At 33.0% G+C, this 22,517-nt stretch overlaps 1 protein-coding gene across 1 annotated transcript; it reads left to right on the top strand.

Moving 5' to 3' along the window:
* Positions 1 to 20,265: 20,265 nt before the first annotated feature.
* On the top strand, positions 20,266 to 21,493 carry LOC106645142 (glucose dehydrogenase [FAD, quinone]-like). Its single transcript, XM_089592417.1, has 3 exons — positions 20,266 to 20,274; positions 20,793 to 21,098; positions 21,143 to 21,493. The coding sequence occupies exons 1-3, from the start codon at positions 20,266 to 20,268 to the stop codon at positions 21,491 to 21,493; spliced, it is 666 nt and encodes a 221-aa protein (XP_089448543.1).
* The last annotated feature ends 1,024 nt before the right edge of the window (positions 21,494 to 22,517 follow it).

The following is a 22,517-nucleotide window of genomic DNA, read 5'->3' on the forward strand; positions in this document are numbered from 1 at the left end:
TCATACGATCATTATAATGCAAGGAATAAAAAATTGTAAAAGTATCCAAAAAAATCTACAAATACTAGTAAAAAATGATGCTATATTATATTTCCTAATAACTATTATACAGCTGTAAGTTAAATAATAATTTGATAATAATTTTTGGACTTTGAAGAACAATCACTCTAGACTCATTCTTTCTAGGTTTCTTTCAAATGCTTGTAAAAAGGGGTCATGTAATACATATTGGGATCATACTTGAATCTGCATAAAAATAAATATGAAAAAAAAAAAAAAAATCACGATTTTTTGCAATTTTTTAGAATTACCAAAACCGGTATTGCATTTTGATATCCAACCCAATAACCTTGATTAACAAAAATCATTATAATATCATCGATACTAACTTTACAGAAAACAAAAATTTTATTTTGGCTTATAACCAGCAGATTTGTAATACTTTTATTAATAATGCAAAGATGCACGCACACTGATCAGTAATACGGGACAAGTAAGCTCCTTCAGTTTTCATTCGTTTATTTATAACTCACATTATTTATGGATAGTTCAATAATGCTTCTGGGACTTTAGTCCAATAAGTACTCAATCAAACAATACTATTCGGATGTTCATGTCCCATTTATTTTGTTTTTAGAAAGGTGTCAAAGTACAAAGTGCGCTAACTTACATCGATTGAATCCACATAATTTGTACTGAAGATTTATATTCTAATACAATATTTTAAAAATTTCCTTAAACTACAATTTTTTCGATTACTAATTAATTAATGTCATTTCTACTTTTGCAGCAACGGTGGTAAAAAGTTTTCTTTTTTATCAAACTCCATTCCAGAATTATTTCCCACGGAAGATAATCAACACTATTAAACATATAAAAGGAAAGAGGCTGCAGATGATCCAAGTCCTAATTCGGTAAGTGGTATACCTTAAAACAAATATCGGGAACTCAGACAGGAAGCTGTTAAAGTTAATATATTAAAATTATCCACATCGAAAAAATCTCAGAAAGTTACAGGTGCGATATTGTTTTGTTATCAGCTTAGACTATTTTTATTACATGAATTTAATCATTTCATTAGGAAATATTGGTAAATAGTGTATGTTACTGTGTAAAACATACATACAGTGTGCTTTTGCACGTATTTAAATGATTAACATTGTATTCATGACTAATCACGAGTAGTGTACGATATCAATCGTTATGATTTTTTTATATGATGTACATTATTGTTCTGTAAATTTTCAACGTACCGTTGATATTGACTCTGACATATACAACGAAGTAAGGGAACATAGGAAAACAATAACTTAACATTTTCAAGAACTGTCGAAAACGAGCAAACATATTCACCAAAGTTTTTATGCTACCATTGGTATTAATACGATATTTGAAAGGTCCTCTGCTCTATCATTGGTGGATGGACATAAACTTCTAAGTAGTGTAACATTTATTTTTGTAAACATTTAAATTTATTTGGATGTATGTGTGTAGGACTATAAAGGTGAAAAAAAATTTTTTCCGCCCTCGGGTGGTTTTGGGAGGCTGGTACTTCCTCGGGCGAAAAAGCAGTTTTCCGGAACTCGTTCGAAAAGTCTCCTTTATGAACCTCGTTACGTCCCTCGCATTCGGCTTGAGCCGCAAACCTCTCGGTTCGCAAACAGAGACTTTTCAAACTCGTAGGAAAACTACTATTTTTAGTTAGCGTTAAAATGTCGTTCACTTTTAAAAAAAAAAAAGTTATGGAAAAGTTAGAGTTCGTAATGTTATTGTTAAGAGGTGCCATATCACGATTTTTGATTTCTTATTTAATAAACCGGAAAAAAAATTTTCTCCCTACAAGGGCCCAAAGTCTTTGCACCCACGGGTGGAAAGTAATTAGAGAGCGCAAAGAGTGCCAACTAGCACAAAGTACTACAATATATTTTTTCTCTGAAAACAAAAAGTTTTTCATGCATGTTATTAATCAACAGATATACATTTTATTTTCATGCATGACTTTGATAAAAGTAAAGAATTGTTAATGTGTACACATGTATGTAGAAAAACTTTCATCGATTTCCTTAAAATTTTTCAATCATTGGTTGATGTTGGTCAATATTAATTATCAGAATAAACAAATGCATTTATGTGCATGCACTTATAGGCGTCCTCTCTCATGCATTACCGTATATATTTCCACCATTACGAATATTTATATGTACCAAAGAACCAATGTTTAAGTATTATGTAATTCTGGCTATACATAAAAATGTTTTCTAAATTTAACATTTATGATTTATACATTGTTTTATCATAAAATATATACCAATTTTTGGTGCAATCATTGACATTTTACAAAAAATATATTCCTATAATAGATTGAAATTGACTTTCAAAGCGATTTTCAAACTTACGTGACCACATTATGGAGAATTAGCCTGGAATTAGTCGCTCAATTGTTAGTCTTGCAAAGTCAAATTAAAAGTCGAATCAAAGAAAGAAGGGAAGAAATCGTTTGTAACAAATTAAATAATGGTTAGTAATGTATAGCAACTGAATGAAAATTATATTTTTTGAGTTATTAATACTAATTTTACAAATATAGCTGAATTGCAGGTCATAGCTTTGGCATTGTTACCATCTTTGCTTGGAATTATACCTCAAGAATAGAGGCAATAAAAAATAAGGTCATTGTAGAGTTTTACTGTAGTAGAGACTTTGGACTCATTTTTTTTTTTGATTTTCAATAAAAAAATTATTATTATGAAAAATTTTTCATCAGTCTTTATTTTATAAATAACAAACAAGGATCCAACTACCATGAAGTCTTTGTAATGATGTAAAATTCGGTAAAAATTAGGTTTTGTCTAATGTTAAACAAAGAAATCATATAAATTTAAAAAAAAAACATCAGTTTTTTTCATCACATTTTTGTATTGTATTCTTTAAATTATGTTCACGTGTGGAACAAAGTCTAAGTCTAATATTGAACGAACCTCCTCCTCCATGAATTTGAGTCCTAATTTGTTAATAATGTTTTTATTTGCGAGTCATTTTTCTAATGAAAAAGTGACACTTATGTAGTAATAAGGGAACTAGTAGCATGTCTAATTATATTTCAATATGCTACTGTATACTTTTATAAATATATATTTTATATTATACATATGCATAATAGAATTATACATTTTTTTTCTTTTCAGGATCCTGACGACTTCCAAAGAAAAAAAAAGTCTTTGAAAAGTTGGTTTGCTCAAAAACAAAGAACAATATCACCGTTCGTAGCTGTAATTGGAAGCTTCCCGCAAATAATTACCTCATGTGTAGAGTAAGGTTACTTCGATAACACAGTTGAGTCTCCCATTGCAGCCATTGTTTTGTATTTTAATTTTGTATTTTAAATGTTGTACTGTGCTGAAGAAATCATTTTTTTCTATAAATAAGCACGTCTAGCACTTACTTAAAAAATTCGGCTACATAATAACAGGTCAAGACTATTATTGCAGCATCAATTGAATAATAGACTGATTCAAGGTAGACTCGAAATTAAAGCGTAAATCGACTGAGCGAAAGTGATCTCAATAAAAAAGTATTGGATCCTATAAAACTCAATTTTTTAGTTTGTTGCATAAAATTTTTCTTCAAATTTTGTATTCAGATTGAGTTTATAAGTCTATTGTATTCCAATTTTCTAAAAATTATTTAACTTACTACAACCATTAAAATAAATCTTTTTCTTATTAAACATGAACTTTTTGCAGCAATATTATTCTAAAGAAACCGTACATCCGATTAAAATATATAAAGAAGTTATAAAATTTTCATTATACCTACATAATTTATCAAATTTACCAAATTTACCACGTAGTGGCATCGATGAAATTATAAAAAAAGTTGACAAAATGTTTTCACAATTATTGTTACCATACGTAAATGAAATTATAAATATTGTGTGTGTGTGTGTGTGCGTGCGCGCGTGCGTATTTCTGTTACGTTAAAGTATTAAAACACAAAGTCTTGTAATACGTCTTTCTGTTCTCAGAGAAATTGATAGTAACTTTATCAGACAAAGATCAGTATAAGAAATTATCATTTATCGATATAAAAATGATTGTGGAGAAAATTTATAATAAAAGAGAAATGTTTCTTATCCCAAAATGGTAGTTTTCGTCCGATAAGTGCCATCGTTCCCGAGGCTATTTTGCGGCCCGAAGGACGAAAAATAGCCAAAGTGCGATGGCGCTTGTGTGACGAACCCTATTTTTTCTACCGAGGGCATACTAGCCTCTCAAAAATGCCCGAGGTAGACAAAAAAAGGAAAATCCTGCATTACAGTAACGTTACTTCAAAAAAAAATTTTTTTCACTTAAAACCACTGGAAATGACTCTAGTAAGTAATACAATGATAAATTATGAAGTTTAAAACTAAAAATAACATCAATCTAAAATAGTAGTTTTCTTATATGGGGTGCAGAGTGCAACTATCTCTTTTACCCTTAGGCCACACTTACCGCCTTTGTAATCACTTTGCGCCCTCGGTCAGAAAAGTAAATTTTGGCCTTCTTGGCCCAAAGTTCTTTTCTGTCTTGGGAAACAAAATAATTTATCGGTAACAAACCATGGTGACTACTTTGTACCCTCGTAATGAAAGAAATAGTTTATGAAACTCTAGCACAAACGTACAAAAATCGCACCCTTCAAGCGGTCATTTTTGTACTGAGTACCCTATAATGGCGTACTGTAATATTATGTAGCACGTCAGATATTTTTTGTGATTGAAAATTATACGAATCAACGAAATTTTATTAGGTTCAAGAAAATGTCAACCTTTGTTTTAAAAACATTTTAAAAAGTTTAATGTTGACATTGTACTTACACTTAATGAGTGCTCTGTCAAATTACGTCACTGGCATCTTTTATTGAGCCTATTTAAATACTGTTCTACTCTATAACAGTTGGAGAGCGACTTAAAAAAAAAAACAAAAAGAACAATTAATTTAGTTACAAGAAGCTGATGAATTACGTGAAGAAGATACTGCAGATTTTTTCATTTTGCAAAAAAAAATTATTACATTTTGCGAAAATTCCTCAAGAAAGGATGTTAAACATTATGTGAAGACTCACAAAAAAAAATTTAAAAACGGCAAAATGTTGTACAAGTTAAAAAGTCAGCTCCAATTATTTAAAATACTTTGTAGTATCGATGTATCATGTAACATGTAAAAATTCACAGAGGTACTTGCTCGGGAGAGTCGCACTGGCCGGGAATCAAACCCGCAGTCACCCGCGTGCCGTCCTACAAACCATCATCATGTGTCATTAGGAAAGTTTTCACTTAAAATTAATGACAGTCAGAATAGTAGACTGACTTTATCATCCAACAGTACACGTATTTATTATTTTGATTTTTTCTTATAATTAATTTTTTTTTTTATATTATCAGGTACAAAAGTTTTTCTAAAGTTATATCATTCATGTCTTAATATTTTATTGAAACAATAGTCAGTAGAATATAAAAATAAAATAAAACTTATCGCATGACTAATTCCATTTTATAGAAACCAAAAATGTAATCATGATATTTTCTAGATGGATGCATTTCTACTTATGCTCTTATTTTGTTGCCACTATGTGTCATCGTTTCAAAACACTTAAGAACTGGTGAGTCTACAACATATTTTTCCAAAAACAGTGTAACTGAGGCCTTTAATCTTTATGTTAAGGTATGAATAAAAATCATACATTCAATTTTATTGTTCACAACTTACAAAAGTTCTTACAACTCTTCTTAGTACATCAAACACACAAATTGTAACTGTTTTATATAACGGTGGCTACTAATCTTCTATGAGCTTTGACAATATTATTGCATGCCTTATTTTGCATATTTAATATATCTATACTAACAGTAGCTATTAAAATTAAGAATGTATTGTTGAAAATTTTGTAGAAACTAGTGAATTGAGTGCTTTGTTTATGAAGTACTTGAATGAATGAATTTCATTATTTTTGTAGGATGAAACGGTCTTTGAACAAAAATTAAAAGACTTACAATATTGGATAATAGACAAGAGTCAAGTAGTTTTGCTATCTCTTGTACTATGTGGCAAACTACCAGTCACCAATCAATCTTACGCTAATGTTAACGGCGAAAATTATCCATATAGTGATGCGTCAAAGATTGTAGAGGCTTTACTCAAATGTTACGTAGTATTAAGGGTATTTTCCTCTTTTTGCTATCATTTGTGCCAAGTTATTGGCATCGCACTCTAGGGATTTGAGTATAAAAAACTTTCTCAGCTATGACAAGATTTATAAAAAACGTTCAGTAAATGATGTATATTAATAAATACAAAATTATATTATATATTTAAAACAAAAATCTTCAGAGATCATACTAACTGACATACGATTTAAGTGTGCAGAAGTCAATATTGTAAATGTTTAAGCTATGCATCACAATGTATACGACTCGTATGTGTTTTTAAAAATTTGAAATGTGAAATCGTACTAAAAATTGATTAATAAAATATTGTTTTTTAAAAAATTTACTTTTGAGTTATCACTATCCATACGTATGATAATAACCAATAGAGTTAGTCAAAACAAAGATTCTGAAATGGCCATAATTAGATTCTTATAATTTTCGTTTCGTATAATTAAATTTTATTTTTTTTATTTTACTATTATGTAATACAGAAAACAAGTTTTATGAGATAACATTTTGTTATACTGGTAGCACTATTTCAATGAGTGCCAAAAAAATTATGTACAATTAAATGTGGTCATTTTTGCACTTTGATATGTAAGTACAAGTAAAAGCTTGGGGCGTTCAGGTTAGAGTATTTTAATCTTGATCCATCGTTAGTAGTAACTGTACTTCACTTTATCTTATTCCTTTAAATACATGAATTTTGAAATGAGTTAGTTTACTACTTAATTCATAGAAGCAAAATTGTATTTGATTATTATGATGTTACTGTTGTAGTATTCAAATATATAACTGTGTAGTATTCAAAAAATTTTGTATGTACTTGATACCAGGGTTATCTATGATAAACACAATTAATGTATATCAAAATTAATGAATTGATACGTAATGTATAAGAAGTATGTTTATATTGTACTTGTTTTTATTGCGTAATTTTTTTGAAGATCTTAAATGTTTGAAACCTGAGCACCCCAAGCTTTTACTTGTACTTGCAGACAAGTGGTTTAAATATTTATGTTATACTTTTCAATGCAATGTTAAACTGCTTGTCAGGATTTTTCATTGTTTCCATTTACTGAATGAAAAAGAATCGATTAGTCTAATATATAGGTTGTTATGAAGAAGATACTTTTTTGTAATCATAGTTCATAATTTTCATAAGTCCTCTGGTAATATCCACCAATGAACTATTTTAAATATATATACGCCTCTTGCATGATAAAAACGGCAAAGAAGAGCATTTATGTATTGCTTATTCTTAAATAAATGAATATTTTCAATACTTTTTACCATATGAAAACTTTCCACCATCCTTAAAATTTATTTTCAAATAAGAAATGTTATAAATATCTATTATTCTTCTCATTCAAAACTGTTTATTTTTATAATATTTTTATTAAGAAATTCTAAGATGATTTTGACAGATTGTATATCAAGTTTTTAAAAGACTATTAAAGAATGTGAGTTCCATGTTATCACCAGCATTATTAATATAGTTTACGACTCGTCTAAACTCCTCATTCTGTTGATTTCAGTCAACGATCCATTATTGCAAAGCTTCTTACTGGTTAGTTTTATAAGTCTAGTTTTTCTATTTATAAGCCTTCTAATGATTGTACGCGACTAAACTCGACACATGCTTGACCAGCTGCAAATATCTTAGATTCCAGATATATTACAGATATTCTACACCATAATCTATTGTACTACCTTGCATCTTGAGAACAGTGGAAGACAGAGTACAGCACAGTACAATAGGCATTATTTTACGTTTAATTGTACGGTAGCTCATTTTGGCTAGAAATTGTTTTGCTATTGGGTCTATTCTATGAATGCCATCTTTTTTAAAATCTACGCAAATTGATAGAATTTGTTCTATGTGTAATTGATCTCGAGTAAATAGAGGGTATATGATTTCTGTGATTAATCCAATAGCATCATTTACAAGTCTTTTTGATACATTGATATTTGATCGCAGCATTATTTTAGTACCTACAAATATTTCCAACTCTTTAGGTAGACCTCCAGTTTGATTGACGTCAGTTGATATTACTTTACGTAGATCAAGGTTATCTGCGTTACGTGTCGCATTAACAAGCTAATCTTGTGCTATGACCTTGTACATTTTTGTCCCCTTTGCTCAAAAATGATTAAGTATGCTTTGGTTGTGTGCAAACACTTGACTATTCGTTACATGTATCCGTAGCATCTTGTCAATTGAGAATTCACCAGTGTAGTCACTTTTCGCATGATCCTAGTTTATAGTTCGACTAGTGTAAGCATACGCCATAAATGCGTTTCTAGGTGTAGTCTCTGCAGCTGATGAAACACTTGTATTCCACGTACAGGTGGTAGTTGCACTAAATCTCCAAGTAGTATATTATTAACTCCACCAAAAAGCTCACAACAGTTTTTAAGTGATTTCCGTCGGTAATCTATCATACATAACATTCGTAAGGAACCATCGATATCTCATACATAAATAAAAATTCTATTTCTTTCCATTGCAAGCACATAATTCTGAGGAAGTTTCCAGTTAATAGTGTCATCTGTGTAATTCTTTCATCTTTCTGTACTGGTGACTTGAGTGTACTGTGTTATGTTGAACCATTTACTAATCTTGCTGCAAAACCTGTGAGTGCACGTACTTTTACGGCTTGTTTAGCACACAGACGATTAATTTGTTTCTTTAGCATGTTTAGTGTAAGTCTTTCCAGTTCCAGCATTCCCAGTTATGAAGAGCTTCAGACGATCATTAGTAGCACTCATTGGACCCTGAACACTACGAGTTACTGTATGGTATACTGCCCGTTGAACACATGGCTCGTTCACCTGCTTGAAATTCCTCATCGTTCATTAATTTCGTCAGGCACACCTTCCTCTTCTTCGACATCCAAAATAATAGGCTCTTGTTCAAGAATATTAAATGCAAGTGCTTGATTAAATGCATTCTCAAGTTGCTTTTCTCTTTATTTATGTAACTCCAAATGTACACTGACTTATCTTAGATATTCTTCACGTGCTAAAAAAAACTTCTCTGGCTGTATCATATTTTCCCATCTAATCTATTTCTTTGCAAATTCGATAAGACTCATGTTGTTTAAGTCGTAGTTTGGATGTACATTTGGTCACTTCTCATAATGCTCAAAGATATTTATACAGTAACCTTAAGCTGTTCCTGTTTTATTGAACTAAATGACACGGTATCATTGTCCGGAATTCTAGTATTGATAAATAAACATTTTCTTGAATTTTCTCTCATATTAAGGTGACATAGTTGAAGTATACACTCGCATGTACAATGACATTGATTTAAAATTTTCATAGTTATCTTAAAGAGTTTCCGTGAGACGTTCGTTTCCTCACGTTGTATTTGCCAAATTGCTTGGCCAATACCTGGATCAACCTCAGTAGGTTCTGATTTTGTAATGTACTTTGTTACGTAGTAGATGATTGCTTCATTCGATCCACATGGCTGAACGTCCATGCTTGTGTCCCACAATTCTAGTAAAATTGGATTCTAGTTGTTAACCCGTATTCCTTTCTTTCAGAGTTAATAAACATCTTTACCACCATTATGAATGAATTCGTCATATGGATGTGTGATGATAAGAGTCTCTTTCACACTCTTTTTGAGGAAAGCTAAAACGACCTTCAGTTTCCGAGTGATTTTTCGTGCATATAGGTGTATGTCAGTGTACCTGACTCGTTTTCAAGTATGTGTACATCTCTGAATCCCCTGCTGGCACTTCGCATGAGCACACGAGGTCTTAATATTGAATTTCTTCATCACTATTAAATGACGGATGATCTTCAATCTGTACAAACATATAGAGGTGTGGACTTCTACGATTTTGGAATTCATTTCGCCACCAGTAATCTTTGACTTAACCACCGAAAAATGTGTCACTGTTTTTTATGAACTGCATGAGAGCATTAACATAAATCATGAAGTATCCACTAACGATCATAGGATATTGCTCAATCAAACGCTGTACTAGAGCGATGTCGAGATCATATAGGTCTTCATTGGACCTTCCATCAAAAATAAAGAAGGCTTTACGCATATCAGGCTAATGTAAATCATTGTAACTAAACGTCACGAAATATGTTGGTGGTCCAAGACATCTTATTTGTGCGAGTAATTCAAGATATTACAAGACACAGTCGGGAGCAATGCCTTGGCAGCAGCAGCTACTTGGGTTGCGCGTCTTTGGTTGCATCGGTGGTATGCCATAAATGGACCACAAAGCAAAAAAGTAGATTGCGTTGGTTTTAATCGATTCCTAATAATAGAAAAATAGATAATTCAGAAAATAATTACATTATTTTACGGGAGTGCAATGAAAATTAATCATTTTTAACAACAGAAGAATACTTAACATATATGCATCAATCCAAAATTAACATAAAGATTCAAGAAATTATTTATGCCGTTCAAATTATGTAATTACATCTTTCACATAATGTAAACAAAAGACACTTAGTATTGTAAAAAAGTGTAAGTACCTTTAAAACTAAATATTTTTGTGTACAACAAGTTTTGGTACAAAAAAAATTGCGATCGCAGACCTCAGCGTCAGGGGTGTATGTATGTATGTATGTATGAACGTAATCAAGTTTTTTGATTAACTCATGCAGTTTTTGTCGGATTGGGCTAAAATTTTACAAATATCTTAGTCTTTTATGTCTTACGAGATGGTTCAAAATTCGTAAAGTTTCCTCTTTGAGAAAAAAAATGGCAGTCTTTTTAAGATGGTACTTTTAGTGAAAAAAAATAGTTTTTTGGCTATAACTTTATAACGTAATATTCTCGAGGTTTGCTGTGAACAACAAAGTTGTAGATATACTTAAAATACAGCTCTTTCGTATTTAAAATTTTCGTCCAGGATGTAACCCAAACATTCTGTGAGCCAAAAAGTGCTTAAAAATCGCCAAAACGTAGTTTTTCCCTATCTAACTTATTTGCTTTGTACTTTAAATTATGATATTAAAAGTAAAAATTGTAGATCTTATTGAAGTACAAATTTTTTGTGCAAAACATTTTTACCTAGGATGTAACGCCCACGTTTTATAAGCCGAAAAGTGCTTGAAAAATAAATAAAAAGTCGTTTTCCCCTGTCCAACTTTTTATTTTGCACTTGAAATTGTAAATTAAACGCGATAGTTAAGGATCTCATCGAAATACAACTTTTTTGTATTTAACATATTTAGTTATAATATAAAATTTGGTCTTTAAATCGCAAAAATGCCGAAAAATTGTAAATTTATCGTTTTCCCCTATCTAACTTACTTGTTTTTTTTTTTTTACATTTCAGATTAAAAAGTTAACGTAAAATTCACAGATCTTAAAAAGGATACCTTTTCTTTAAACTAAAATGTATGTCTGTAAGATAAAATTAACGCCATAAATCGCAAAAAACGATATAATACTAGCTTGTTCAGAATACATACGATTCACACTGAATGCAAAGTTAAGGGTGATAATCATTGTTCAGACGGAAATGAAAATTGTTTACGATACAAAATAAAAAGTAATGTTGAGGAATTTCCTGTGTCTAAAGTTATTCTTGGCATGAAGACTCTATTTCCAATTTTTTCTTCAATTATTATTTCTCCTTCTATATTATACTGTGTTAACTTTGCGATTCGTAAACGTGTTCCATTACAGAGTCCATCTGATATACTTGAATTTTTCAGTAACATTACTATTGCACCAATTTTTAAATTTAGTTTATGAGGTGGTAATCCATCACGAATATTTTTTAACATTTCCACCGTCAAATTTAAATAAATATTACCGTCTGATTTATCAACTCCTTCATAAGTTACGTTATCTATACTATAGTAAGTTTTAATTTCTTCAGTTAATTTTTTAAGAATTTTATTATTTAAATAAGAGGTGTACTCGTTGTGCGATGTAAGAATAATACTATTCATCTAACAATTGTAGATATTAGAAAATATTTAAGAACATACATCATTTGAGATCCAATTTTTAGGAATGTTAAAAGTTTTCATTTCCCCTTCCCCAATTTCTAATAATAATTTTGAAAATTCTTTATCGTTGGAACGAATATTGATTTCTAATTTTAAGATTTGGAATGAGATCCATAAAAATAAAGATTTAATAGTTTTTTCAACTATAATTCTTTTATTACCGTTTTTTATCATTGGGAGAATCTGACAAAAATTACCTCCTAAAATAATTAATTTATTTCCAAAACGTTTGTCAGTATTACATAAATCTCTTAATGTTCTGTAAACTATTTCCAATGCTTTGTTTTAAATCATTGAAGCCTCATCCCATTTAATTAAATCAACTTCTCCTAATTTTTATTATCTAATTCGAATTTTAGGAAGGCACTCACTATATTATTGAGATTTGTAGGAAGTCTCAAAGTTTTATGACTGGTCATCCTCTCTGAAAGCAAAATTAATGTTATGCCAGTCCATGCCATTCACATGTTTTTTTGATTTTGGAAAATACAAAAATTAATTAACGTTTTATAAAAGGTTTTCCCAACTATCCTAGATCGTCTATAGAAAAAGTATAATTTTTTTTTCGCAAATGATATAAAATATTTTTTTCTGGTCATTAGATAAACTTTTATACATTGAATTACACATTTCTTTAATAAAACGTAGTTCTTTATCTATATCTTCTTTTTTATTTTCCTTTTTTTTTGATGCAGGTAAATTAAAGTATTAACTGGGTTAATTTTCTGATTCTAAACTTTTTACAATATGTAAAAGAGCTAAATTATCTTTATTATCAGGCAAACCCTCTATAAAAAATTTTTTGTGTTTGTTCGAAATCGAACTCAGTAAGATAGTGGACTGTATATTTTTTGTATCGCATGCCGGATTTGGGGGAGCGTGAAAACGGATGTAATAAAAGGACACAATAATAAATGCAAAACACACTTTTAAACACTTTAGCCGTTTATTATAAAAAACAATCCCTCTATTTAATTCTACTTTAACAAATCATAATACTTGCTTACATGCAAGATTAAAAAAGGTAGAACTAATTTTTGAGTCAGACTGAGAAATTACGTGTCAATGTGAATCGTTTTCGTTACAATAATCTTACATAAAACGATACACGTGAAAATTATAACACGAGCGCAAAGTGACTTACCGAAAAGGGCGTTTGAGGCTGACTAACAATAACCGCAGCAGAAGCAAGCTGCTGGACAAAGATAAGTATAAACAGAGTCTCTTGGTGTATTAATAGACGCGCGCACGCTTATGATTGGCCCTTATAGGTAAGAGAATATCCTAAAGTGCGAGATTTCAAATCTCATAAACTAAATTTTCTATTTACATCAGTACAATGTTACTGATGTTGCACAGTGTTTATTCTACATTCTATTACCTTGAACGTTTTCTGAAATTAAAAATCAAGTAAAAAATTGTCTCAATCAATATGAAAATATAACAGTATAAGCTTGTTTGACAATGTAATCTATTTTTTCATTATTGTCTATTAAACCCATTTCAATTGCAGTATCTTTAAGAGCTTTATATATAATTTTTTTATTTCAATATCTTCGAACGATGTTGAACCAGTCACTGTACTAAATACAATTTAAAAAAAAATCTTTCATGATTTTTTGAAGAAATAATGTTTTATCTACCCATTGTAGTATTTTTTATTACATATTTTCTTCTTTGCCAAATTTTTTATTTATTATTAAAAATGCAGTATTTTGGAGTGTTCACGTACTTTATGGAATTTGCAAAGTCATCATGTTTATTTTATTTTAACCAAGGTGTTATCTGTGTTTCGTACTTTTCTACAACAGTTTTAGTATAATTTTCTTTAAATACCAGTTTTTATTTGTTTCCAAGGTCAACAGCTAAATTTACAACTGTATGACTTCTACCGCAAATTGGGAATTCTTGTAATATCCAAGCTGCTTCTATTGGACCTACATATCTAGCTTTAACGTAAATATTAATTTCATTAAATATTTCTTCATCTTGGTCTTTTCATATTTGAATTTTTATGTACGCTCTGTCACTACCTTTATGTATATAGTCATAAATATATTTTATGCCTTGAATAGATGCACAATGTTCGATGTTAATATGACATTTATAATTCATTAAAAAAAATTAATTATATAGTACGACCATTGAATTATCTACTAAAATTTCATCTTTTCTCCAAATTTTATAAGCACATTGTTCGGAAGATAATTTATTTCTTTTTCTATTTTAAGGGTAACCATTAGTTTGAATTGTAGTTACGTTTGTAAAAGATTTAGAAAAATTTTTTGTACATTTTTCATCAATCATACAAGGACTTTGTTCTGTGTAAGGTACATCAAGCATGTGTTCAATCACTAATTTTCTGAATTTCGTATTACCAGAAGGAATTCCAGCTGAAATGGTTGCATCAATTTGTTCAGGTGTAAAAACTTTTTTATTAGGATACAAAGTTATTAACATGTGTGCATGAGGTAAACCGCATCGTTGGAATTTGATGGTATAGACTTATGCTAATACTTTATCAAATTTACTGTTTTTAATGTCATTGAAAACTTACATTTATTTTAAGTGAAATAGTCTAATAGTTAAGCTTATAATATCATTTGGTATCGTATTTTTAGAAAATTTTGATAAAATTAACTTTTATTCTTTACATTTAGGATTACATGTAACTGTTTCAAGTAAATTTGATCTATTACATATTCTCATAATAGACATTACATCTTGATAAAGTTTCTGCATATATCTTGGACTTCCAAAGTATGTAGATAGGAGTACAAAAAAATTTCCAATTTTTTTTTCTTTGTCTCGAAATTTTTAGAAATGTTGGATGTACTTTTTACAATTGCGTCTAATAAACCTTGAAAACATTGTATTCTTAAACTTTTTTGATTATATCTTAAATAATTTAAACGGTTATATTCAATCATAATGTAAGAATAAATAAAAAATTGTTGAGTCAGCCATCCCCCGTATAATAATGGATTAAAATTCATTTCATTTGGTCTGTAAGACGGTCTGTAGGAATAATGTCGTAACATAGTTAGTTCTTCTCTCTTATTTAAGTAATTTTTAAAATAACCGGTACTCCATCCTAAATCACCTAAGGAAAAAAATAATGGAAGTACCGTGGGATAGATAAAGTGAGACAGTTTCTTAAATATGTTTTTTTAGGATAATTATCGGGTAATTCTTTCGTGTATATATACAGATCGAAATTTTGTGGTAGTCCAGAGTCTGAAAGTATAATAGCACCGCATTCTGCTGGCAATGGTTTATTGTATGTATGATTTTGCTGGCCAGTTTTTCTTAAAAAAATCATTTTATAATTTGCTGGTTTTTCTACATTCATGATTTGATATAAATGTTAATACTTTTTTGCTATTGGATTTTTTTTCATAATTTTTGTCAAAGTTTCGATATGTTTTTAAAGAATTTTACTATTATTAATAGATTTCAACCTTAGCTCAACAACAATTTCATCATCATCAGATATACATAGCTGACTATTTTTTAGTTTTTTACCAAGATCAGAATTCAATGTGTTTTGGGCAACATGAAAAATTTGTCCTTGAATTTTAATATTATATATGCCTTTTCCTTTTTCTTATATTTCTATAGTTATCAAAGATGCAAAACTAAACACATCATTGTAGTACCTGATAAGTATTATAAAATTTTCATGATGAAGTAAAAGTTCTTTTAATTCTCAATTATATTTACTCAACGGACTAAGACAAACTTTTTCCTTCTGACAAGACGTTGATTTTTTTTCTTCTGGTCAAAATACAGCTGAACAACACATACACGTATAACTTATATCACTATAAAACGCAGGATTTACTAATAAATCGTTATTGTTATTAAGAGTACTACTCAAATATTGATTTAAATTTTTTTTATTAAATATATTAATACTTTTTTTATATTCAGTTTACTTTTTTTTTTTTTTTTTGATTCAACAAATGTAAGATTTCGTAGTTTTCTTTTGATACCAGGATTTGAAAAACACAAAAAGTTATATATACCTGAATCTACACTTCCTAAGAAATAAATGTTCTATTTCAAATCATTTGAACAATCACCGATATATAACATGTTCATAGAGTTCTGAATAGCAATTGTAGTTTGTAGATTTATTATATCCAAAAAACTTTCTATTTCAATTGACGTACCATAAGTCCCTGAGTTATTTATTATTTAAAAATAATTTACTGAATTCTTTACATTTTTAAAATATTCATTTCCCACAATAAAATCAACATCCAAGTTCCATTTTTTATGACATTTTTAACTATCATTAATCTTATTCTAGAATAAAAAAAGTCTTTATTATACAAAAAAAAAGAAAAAATTTTGAACCATCCACTTCCATCTGTTTGATATAAACTACTATCTAGTGAGTTTTTGAATTATTAAGGCTCAGTGTGATTAACTATTAAGTTATCATAAAACTTTTTTGTTTTGTTTTATATTAAACGTATTACTTATTAAATTGTAAACTTCTGTTTGAATGTTATTTTAATTCTTTGAGGATTTGAATTTGTTATTTTTAGAAAAATTTTCTTCTGAATAATAATAATCATTTATTATACTACATGATTTATCAGTAGTTTTTCCATTAAATTCGTTTTTTGGAGATGTATTATTGTTCAGAAATTGGTTTAACTTTCTTTTTTTATCAATGCTTTTATCATTATTACGACAGAGTTCTTTTTGTTTTCTGAATGACTTTCGTAAGCTATCATTGATTAAACGTTTTGTAGGATTCTGAAAATCTTATATATCATAATGACCAGAATCAATGTTTCCAAAAAAAGTAAATTCAGATTAAGATTACTATTTGAATTTCCATATGTTTGAATATCGTTGTTCGTGAAATTAACTATAAGGTAAACATTAAACAAATCTAAGAAGCTTTTAATTTTAATACTTGTACCATAAGTCCCATTTTTCGACATTGTGTTAGTATATGTTTATCACTGCTTTTTACATTTTGATTATAATCGTTTACTACTATAAATTCATAATAATTTTGCTATTTATTTACAACATTATTAATTACTAAAGAACAAGCTCTCATATAAAAATCTTCGTCATTATACAGAAATTATTTTAAAATTTTGAAGAGAGCGTTTTTTGAAGAAAAATGAAACCACAAGCAGATTATATATTTTTTGAATACCAATGTAATATGTGCCTAAAAATAAAATTTGAAATATTTATTTCTGTACATGGTAAGAAATACTAAAATAAATTAATTTTTACATTTACGGTTTTTCAATGTTCCTAAAAAAATGAAATAAAAATAATACAGATTAATTTCAAGTAATTAAGGATTTACGGAAAAAACTTTAAAACTTTTACGCCAGTTGGCGCGCAAAGCGCGCAGGGGGGGGTGGAGCCACATTAGTATATATACACACACACACACACACATATATATATATAATATTTTATACACATTATATACATTAAACGATTCTTTTAACTTAAATTCCAGAGAAGTACGAATTTTTGCACTTTTTTATCATTTAGAAACACTGTGCGGCCCTTGGCATGCTCTGCTTAAGCTAACTTATGATATTGGTCTTATAACGTTTAATTTAATTATTTATTTAACGATGAAGTATGCCTACACCTTATAACTTAATACAGTTTTGTATGATTTAAATAAAATCTCTGATTTTTCATACTACTTTTCAGGTAGAATTAACAGAACCGTCTGAACAGAATGGACTACTACTGTTGTTGTGGCGTCGACTTTTTTCTTCTGGCTTGTTTTGTCATTCATGGGAATCTCCTCTTGTTTGCCACTGCCTGTTTTCTTTTTCTTTGAAGACATAGCCTGCTGGCGTTTCTCAGGGCTTCTGTTTCTTTTACTTCGTTCTAATTCTTGTTCTAATTATTTAAGGGCAGTATTCAGGTTTTCTTCTGTACATGCTGTCGAAAATTATCTCGCCTTTGCTCCCTCCACTGCAGGCATTCAAATATTGACTTCCAAGCACCCGCATACACTTCTTCTTTATAAATAAAGCCTATTCTTAGCACCTCTGCCTCTTGAAGGTATTCAAGCGCGGCTTTGAGCCCGTTTTTAACAGCATTCGCTGAGTTGCCGTACTTATCGTTAATTATTCGTAGCGTCCCTGTAATGTCTTCCGTTGCTGATAGGACTTTTTCAGCAACTTGCTGTCGCTTTACTCTTAGCATAGCACCTTTTTCTTCGAAAGAGGCAAGCTCCCCCAGGGTCTGGTTGCTAAATACTGACACGTTGCTGTCCTCGGTGTCGTTTGTGCCTATACTCAAAAGGCTTTCTCTTCGCCCTTTAGCTGTGAAAAAGGGCCATGGAACATTAAGCAGTCCCTGATGGCCATGAGACATGTCTTTGTGCTCCTTCCCCCCCCCTCCCGGAATCTGTTGGGCCTGTGACAGTCACCCGGGGTTTTACCGGATCGGAACTGCCGGCGGATTCCGTCAGAGAGGTTACCACCTGGGGTACGTGTTTTTCATCGACGTTTTTCATTTTGGCATCTTTTTAAATGTCGTACAGACCCATGAAGGCCAGCACTACCCTTTTTTCTAGAAATAAGTATTTGGAAAGGGTTAAAACCTCTGTTACCACAGAGAACCGCTACTTGCTCGGACTAGCCAGGAGTCACCACTTTCCCTCAGTCCCACCCATGGAGACTGCCCTGGCGTTGAGTAACAAGTCTGAGAATGGTGTTCGTGTAATGTATGTATATGTCGGTACACTACGGTCATCTTAGCGAGACTAGCGGCAGGCGAACAGTCCCACGACCGCGCAGACAACTCAACAAAACGAGCTGGCGTAAGGCACTAAGGTTCCGCCATATAGCCTCCTCAGTGGTAGTAAGCCTAGATAAGTCGGCCCACCACGTCTTTTTTGTTTATGAGGCGTACAGCCTTATCAGATGTGTGTTACCCAGACTTACATGGGCCTCATCGTCCGGCTTCACCCGCTGCCAGGCCTCCAACGCAAGCCCGGAAAAGGACCCGACACACGCAACCCAGAACAATCCGTAAGTGTCCCTGTGTTTTTTTAGTGAGAATGTGATGCATGTATCTGAGAAGAATGTATCGGATATGATGTTTTTGGGGGTGGGAGCCACGCCAAGCCTGTTTATCAGCTGCTGGCACTTACGGTCCCATCTCTCACACACGAAAAACGTATGTTCGACGGTACACGATCCTGGAGATAGCTATCCAGTAGGTAGTTCGATACATTCCGACGCCTTAAGGCCGTCATTATGTCGGACCATTCCGCCGAGTTGAAGGCATTCCTGACGTCGAGAGTCGCCAGGACACAGACACTTCTCGTCTTATGAGAGGGTTTCCATGCCTCCCTAACCGACTCAAGAACCTCGGCTACAGCCATAACCGTCGAACGCCCCTTTCGGAATCCGTTCGGATTTCCCGAGAGGCTGACTTCTCGTCTTAAGCGAGTTCTTATCATCCTCTCGAGCATTTTTTCGCAATTGTCCAACATACCTAAGGGTAGGAATGACGACGGAACCAGGGGGGGGGGCGGTTTGCCCTTGTCCAGAAGAACAAGCCTTTGGATCTTCAAACGCCCGCTAAACAGTCCAACGCGTAAGCTTGCATTAAAAATATCCAGCAAAACGTTTGGTTTCTCCACAGCTACGACCTTAAGGACTTCGGACGGCACCCCGTCCGGGCCAGGGGCGTTTCGCCCCGGCGTCTCCGATGCCACCAACCTCAATTCATCGAGGAAAAACAGAGGCACTTGGTCTACACGTATGTCCTCCCGCCTCCTATCGGGATGCTCCGGGAAGAGGCTGGAGACCACCCGCTCCAACAAGGAAGGTTCCATCGGTGACGTCGGGTCCTTAGAGCATATACTGCTGGAGGGAGCATGCAATGCTGAGAAAGCGTACGCACCTCCCGAGAGAAGAGTTGCATGCTTTCTCTCTCTAACTCACCTGTGATTAGTCGAGTCGGTTTGCTGAAGAGGCAAGGGGGGTACACGCGCGCGAGCTCTGCTAACGAACAAAAAAAAGTAACGCACAAACGACAGGGCATAATTGTGGAACATGGCACAAGTATTTTTCGTTGTTGAATAATTTAAAGTGTTTCGTATACCCAAAAAAAGTTAACATTAAATTTTACAAGTAAGCTTGCAGAAAACTTAGTATAATCATATTACCTGTATAAATTTAGCCCTCATGTTTCGAAATTGCGAAATCACAGTATATTTCTGGGCCTGTTGAAAATGACCATGATACTGTATTGATAATAATCAAATTTTCCTAAATGCAACTGCTGCGTGGGTATACATACATAAACATTAAATACCAATGTTAAATATGTAAATATAAAAAATAATTATGCTGAAAAAAGAAATAAAACCAAAGTAATTAATGGGCTTGTAAAAAATTTAGATGTATTATCAAGTTGTGTTATAGTTATTTCACATAATTTAGAAATGAATTAAACAAAATGAGTGTTGTTAATGCATGAATAAAATTAGATGTAGATGGTAAATGTAATTGTGCGCTACTGATTTTTAAAACGTATCAATTGCAAACGAATTTATAAAATTTTAATTTTGATAAGAAAGATCAAAGAGCTGGTGTTGGGGATCAGGGTGCTGACGGGCGACGTGTCGGGGGGCATGCGGTCGATATTGGATCTGAGCAAGGAGTTCACCCGTCAGGTGTTCGACCGGTACTTGGGACAGGACGCCATCAGCATCGTGCCGGTGCTGATGAGACCCAAGAGCCACGGTCACGTCAAACTACGTGGACCCGACCCCCTCGACCCGCCCGTCCTCGAGGCCAACTACTACGAGCGCCAGGGACGTGGACGCCATGGTCCGCGGGATCAAAGCGGTGAGTGTGTATATCGACAGCCACGGACGCGCGAGGTCTGCAGGGGCAAACAAAGTAAAAACGCTTTTGTTGTTTGCAGGCGATAAGGGTTGCGTCGACGGAGGCGTTTCGTCGGTTCAACGCAACGCTCCTGCCTCAGCCGTTCCCAGGTTGCGAGCACTCGAGGTTCGCCAGTGATCCTTACTGGACGTGCGTCGCCCGTCACGTGTCCACCACGTTGGGGCATTTCACGGGCACCTGTCGCATGGCGCCTCGGGAGGACGGTGGCGTCGTTAACGCAAGGCTGCGAGTCCACGGGGTCAAGGGACTGAGGGTCATCGATGCGAGCGTCATGTCCGAAATTGTCGCCGGGCACACTTGCGCCCCGACTTACGTGATCGGGGAAAAGGTCGCCGATATGATCAAGCAGGACTGGGGCGTGCGCCCGTAGACTGACGCGATAATACTCGTTGATTCAATTGCATGAGATACATTTTTAGTTTTTGTTTTCATCACTCCCGTGCCGTGTCACATCTAGTCGACTATCTTTTGTGTATATATATATTATGTATATACGCGCGTGTGTAAAATATATGTTTTAGTATAAAATTTTTATTATGTAGTGTAAAATATTGTGTCCATCGTTTTATTCTAATTGATTTCCTTGATGATTCGGTATAGCTATAAAAGGATACCAATACTGTATCCATCTCTTGTGTATGTTTTTAGGAGCATAATGTAACACTGTATATACTTTATTCCAACGTAATCAAACAAACCGTGCGGTATTTTTTTTAAGAGGCACCGCTCCGCGTGTATAGGTGGTGGCCGTTAATTAAACTACGTCCTCTTTTTTATTACTACAAGAGGATCTTAAGGTTAGTACTTCGGCTTGGCAGCAGAAAAGCAGAGCTCGCGCGCGTGTACCCCCCCTTGCCTCTTCGGCAAACCGACTCGACCAATCACAGGTGAGTTAGAGAGAGAAAGCATGCAACTCTTCTCTCGGGAGGTGCGTACGCTCTCTCAGCATTGCATGCTCCCTCCAGTAGTATATGCTCCAAGGTCGGGTCCGAGCCGCGCAGTCTTTTTAACGCGATCCGGTTGCCCAGACCCCAGGTATCTTTATCTACCTCAGCGATGAGTTCGCGCCAGCATCGGTTCTTGCTCATCTTGATCGCCCTCACCAAGGCCTTTTTTGCGTTTTTGTACGCGGCAACCGCTACCTCGGCGTCTTCGCGAGTTCTGTGTTGCTGTGCAAGACGCCGAAGCTGCTGCGCCTCCCTGCACAAGTTTGCAATATCTTCGGTCTACCAGTAGCACGGCCCTCGACCCTTCTTGGCAGACCTTTTCGGCATACACGCATTGCACCATTCCTTGACACGTCTCATGGTGCCGCTCACAAGTGCCTCAACCTCCGCTGTATTTGTGATCTTGTTCAAATCAACAGGAGGGGGCGCACTTACCATGGCTTTCCG

This window comes from Copidosoma floridanum, unplaced genomic scaffold (genome assembly GCF_036245765.1).
Source record: "Copidosoma floridanum isolate Cflo_tuat_1 unplaced genomic scaffold, Cflo_Japanese_pri ptg000016l, whole genome shotgun sequence".
In the NCBI taxonomy this organism is placed as follows: domain Eukaryota; kingdom Metazoa; phylum Arthropoda; class Insecta; order Hymenoptera; family Encyrtidae; genus Copidosoma; species Copidosoma floridanum.